The sequence below is a fragment of the Pomacea canaliculata genome, linkage group LG1 (genome assembly GCF_003073045.1).
Source record: "Pomacea canaliculata isolate SZHN2017 linkage group LG1, ASM307304v1, whole genome shotgun sequence".
Classification (NCBI taxonomy): Eukaryota; Metazoa; Mollusca; class Gastropoda; order Architaenioglossa; family Ampullariidae; genus Pomacea; species Pomacea canaliculata.
The window spans coordinates 42,936,152-42,940,661 of NC_037590.1; the positions used below are offsets into that span (position 1 = coordinate 42,936,152).

At 52.3% G+C, this 4,510-nt stretch overlaps 1 protein-coding gene across 1 annotated transcript; it reads left to right on the forward strand.

Moving 5' to 3' along the window:
- Positions 1-255: 255 nt before the first annotated feature.
- LOC112561414 (zinc finger CCCH domain-containing protein 13-like) lies at positions 256-3,117 on the forward strand. Its single transcript, XM_025233906.1, has one exon. The coding sequence runs from the start codon at positions 1,963-1,965 to the stop codon at positions 3,115-3,117; it is 1,155 nt and encodes a 384-aa protein (XP_025089691.1). The 5' UTR covers positions 256-1,962.
- The last annotated feature ends 1,393 nt before the right edge of the window (positions 3,118-4,510 follow it).

Below are 4,510 nucleotides of genomic sequence, written 5' to 3' on the forward strand. Positions count from 1 at the left end.
TTTACGGAAAAGTGGTTTGGAGATTATAAAAATCGCTGCTGTGGGGAAAAAGTGATTTGCTCTCACGCGCCTGCATTTGCACGCGCATTGCATATTAACTTCTTTGTGGTGTAATATTGTGTTTAACTGGGTGCAAAGTTGTGGTGCAACATTGTGGTGTATGTCGGTCTAGTATTAACTTAGTGTGACGTGGCAGTGATGTCATGTTGCGGTGTTGCTATGCAGCTGCGGTGAAATGATGCTCTGCTACTCTGTGTATCTGTCATGAACCAGCCTGGTTCAAGGCCAGAACAACAGCCGAAGCGGGGTGGAAGTAATTATAGGTAGGCAGGGATCAGTAACAGCGGACAGTGGGGGAAACCTTTCTGTCCACTTTTACGACCTGACAGGGCGCCGTGACTTAGGAGGGGAGCGAGAACTAGAGCCGGGGGTGGCAGATGCCGTAGGTACGGGAATAGCGCGGTAGGCAGTAGTAGCGTTAGTACTAGAGCGATAGCGTTAGGTACAGGTAGATTAGGTGACGAGTAGTCACGTGTTCGATTAGTATATAGTTAGAGGTAGATGGTTAGTCGGGGCTTTTTCCCAAAATACCAGCAGAGACTACCGTCTCTGAGCGTCGTATCAACTGTAGGCAGCAAGTCTGTAGGGAGGCCCGTTCTACCGAACGTATCGCGCTACTTGCTGGCACTTACAGTCTGGAATCGTGAGAGTGAGAAAGGGGTCTCCGTCCTCGCAGACGTCAAGAAGGAGGTACACCGTCAGAACCGGCTACAGCAACTCTGCCACCCGTTGTCTGGGGTAACCGCCGGGAGTAGTGATTGTTGTTCCTGTGTACCTCTGGGGTCTTGGACGTCTGGAGCCGGTGCCGGACCACTGTCGCCTGAAATCGTCGCCGCATCTGCATCCGTTGCCTGGGGCAACCAGAGGAGCAGTAATGCCAGTGAGCTAGGGACAGTGCGTCAGGAAACTCACTTCCGAGTATCGTCACTGCACCCATTGCCTGGGGCAACTGTGGTGGGACAGTGACAAGAAGTCGCCTAGAAGACCAGGTGCATGCAGGCAGCTGCACCTATCTTCAGGAAGCAACGCCGTTCAGTCAGAAGGCATCTCTACTCAGAGCATCGTCGCTGCACCCATTGCCTGGGGGCAACTGTGGTGGGACAGTGGCAAGAATCGTCTACATAACAGGGTGCATGCAGCCAGCTGCACTCATCTTTAAGAAACGAAGGGCAGATAACCAAGTGGTACCCCAGTACCAAGGTTGTCCTGTGAGAGAACTGTCCAGAGACTGGTGAAGTGTTCGTCGGGGGTGGTTTTGGACGACTAGAAGGAAAGTGTAATTTATCTATCTCATTTACATTCTTTACTTTCTTAGATTTTGTGACCTGATAATAGTGTATTTGGAGACTTGTATTACGTCTCGTACGTCAACCTAATTTGCTTGTTAATTTCTTTGTAATTATAATTTGTTGTTGTGCAACTGTCTTGTCAGTTGTGTGTTTTGCGCACGCGAGGAGAGCGACTGTCAGTCGGTGAGCGTGCGGACGTGTGGAACGGACGGGTGTCTGAGTGTAAGGGTGAAAGCGGGCGAAGCGAGCCAGCCAGAGGACCCCTTTCCCCTAAGGGCGAGTGAGGCCCATCCCTCCACAGACGCGCCCATCCCCCGTTCCATCACAAATGGGGGCTCGAGCCGGGATCTGAATGTTTAGGTTGACCATTTGTTTTCAGGTCCAAAGAAGAGGTCGAAAGTGCGAGTGTTGTCTTTCGTCCTATGTCGTATCACTCTTTATACATGACATGTTGTTGAACCTAGGATTCTGTGTGTATTGATGTATTTTACTACGCTAGCTAACTTGTGTGACTATCAGAATTGCTTAATTAATTGCTGATTTGACATCAATGCGCATCGATTGTAAACAGGTTGCAAGTGGCCAGCAAGTAGCTGAAGCAGAATAAGTGATCATGGTAGCTGTAGGGTCTCTAGAGTTAGTTACGATGGATAAGAAATTCTGTCTAACACGCAGTGAAAAGAGAAAGGAGTTGAAAGAAGCCGGAGTAGAGCGTGGGCTAGTAGGAAAAGATTTATGGCAGTATATAGACAGAGAGTTGGACAAATGGTGGGAAGAAAAAAAAGAGGAGAGAGATCGAGTCGAGCGCGAGCGAGAAAGAGAGTATGCTGAACGCGAGAGAGAGTACGCTGAACGCGAGAGAGAGTACGTTGAACGCGAGAAAGAACGGGAGAGGAGGAGAGCTGAGCGCGAGAGAGTGTACGCTGAACGCGAGAAAGAACGCGAGAGGAGGAGAGCTGAGCGCGAGAGACAGCTAGAAGAACGCGAGAAAGAGCTAGTAATGCGCCAGTTTATAGAGATGTTAGAAGAAATCTGCGAAGAGAAAGGTAAAACTGAGGAAGAGTCACGAAAGTTTATAGAGTACAATTTAAAGGGCTGCCGCTGGGGAACGATAGCCGAAGAGAGAGAGGAAAAGGCTAGAGTAAAGGAGGTAGAGAGAGTTGCACGCGAACGCGCGCGCGAGCGGGTCAAAAGCCAGAAGGCTAAAAAGGAAAAGAAAGAGCGAACCAAGCGCGAGAAAGAGCAAGAATTCCTGCGAGAGGTGTGCCGGTTAGGCGGGGTCAGCTTAGATGACAGTGATCCGGCCGAGGCAGGTAATTACAGGTCAGAGCGCGGAGTGGCGCCCGCTGTTGGCTGTTCTAGGTGTGGGGGTGCAGGGCATGACCCGAGGTCTTGCCCCCAACAGTCCGACAGGCTGAGGAGATCTGTAGGTGTGAAGTGTTACAGCTGCGGGGTGGTAGGGCACTATTCGCGCAGTTGTCCCCGTGGTTATGAGTTGCGTAAGGCTGTAACCCCGAGGGGGGAGAAGCTAGCTAGCGAGGTAGATGCTAGCAACGCATACGCTAGTGATAGGAGTGCTACCGATGTACAGGTTAGCGACGTAGGGCCTGGCGATGCGGTGACCAGCGGCGCGTATACTAGTGGTAGAAAAGCTGCTGATGTTAAGGTTAACGAAGTGAATCCTAGCAAGGAAGAGGCTAGAAGAGTAGAAACTGGCGAGCAGGCCAGCGGGAGGAGGGGTTTTCCAAGGTGTGGAGACTACCCGTGAGAGAGGAGGGTTAGGAGGTGTAGAGTTCCTAATCTCCTCGTGAGCCAAGCCGGGCACAGTCACGCTGTTAGGCAACTGCAGTACAGGACCAGGGTCTTGGAAGGCGCGAGAGCTGGTTAGCGGTACTAGGGCATTGCAGGCAGTAGGAAGTGGCGATCGCGAGAGGCGAGTACCGGTTGGTAGTGCGGATCTGCTGCAGGCGGGCGACAGCGGCCATCGTGAGATGCGAGCGCCGACTGTCGCTAAAGAACCGCTGCAGACAGGTGACAGTGGCAGTCTTGAGGAACAAGTGCCAACTGTCGTTACAGGGCCGCTGCAGGCGGTTGACACTGGCAAACTTGAGGAACAAGTGCCAGCTGTCAGTGAAGTGCCGTTGCAGACGGGAGACACTGGCAATCTTGAGGAACAAGTGCCAGCTGTCAGGGAAGTACTGTTGCAGCCAGGTGACAGTGACAGTCCAGAGAGGCGGGTGCCAACTGTCGAGAGAGGTACAGGCTGGCACCGACTGGTACAAACCAAAGACGGCGATGATCCTGGAGGCCAGGATCCAAAGGTCTTTGAGGTGCCAGTGCAGACAGGAGACACTAGCGATCCCGAGTGGGGGGTGCTAGCTGTCCGTTGCGTCCCAGTGATCGCAGACGGCGAGTCGGGCCTAGGTGTGAGACCGGCAGTATCGCCAGCGAAGAGGGACGGGGAGGTGCGGGTGACTACACAGACAGTGGTTGTCAAAGTAAGCCCCACACTCGCAGAATGTGCGGAAACTTTCAGAAGTGACCGCACGGTCGGAACCGTAGGGGTGAAGAGGCATGAAGAGATGCAACTGGAAGCGCAGCAGCTGGAGGAAGCCATTCGTCGCAGCAATACAACATATGAAGCGGCGAAGAGACTGGAACAAGCAAAGCAGAAAGAGTTGCAAGATTTGCTTCGAGCGATTGCCGACAGAGAGCGGGAACATAAAGACGCCCGAAAGGCACTGAATCGCGTGCGGAAGAAAATTAGAAAAGAGGAAAACAAACTCAACAAGTTAGTGTCTAATACAAACGCCAACCTGGGTCGGACCCGGTCAGATCCGGACAGGAAGCAAGAGCTGGACAGAACAAGTCAGTCAAGTCTACAGCGCAGAAAGGAGGCCAGCGGAAGGCATGCAAATGAGAAGTTTGGTGACATGCAGAACCCCATTCAAAGACAAGAGAAGAAGATGGGGGAACGCAACAAGAAGAAGAGTGAAATGGCCAAGGCGTGGCCAGCGTCATTAGAGGGAGCACAGAGGTTCCACACAGACTCAGCCGAGGGTCAGGAACTCTTGAAGGAAGAGCAAGCCTGGTACGAAAACACGCTGACTGACATTCAGCAACTGATGGGGCCGAGAAACCAGCTGCTACAAGAAAATCAA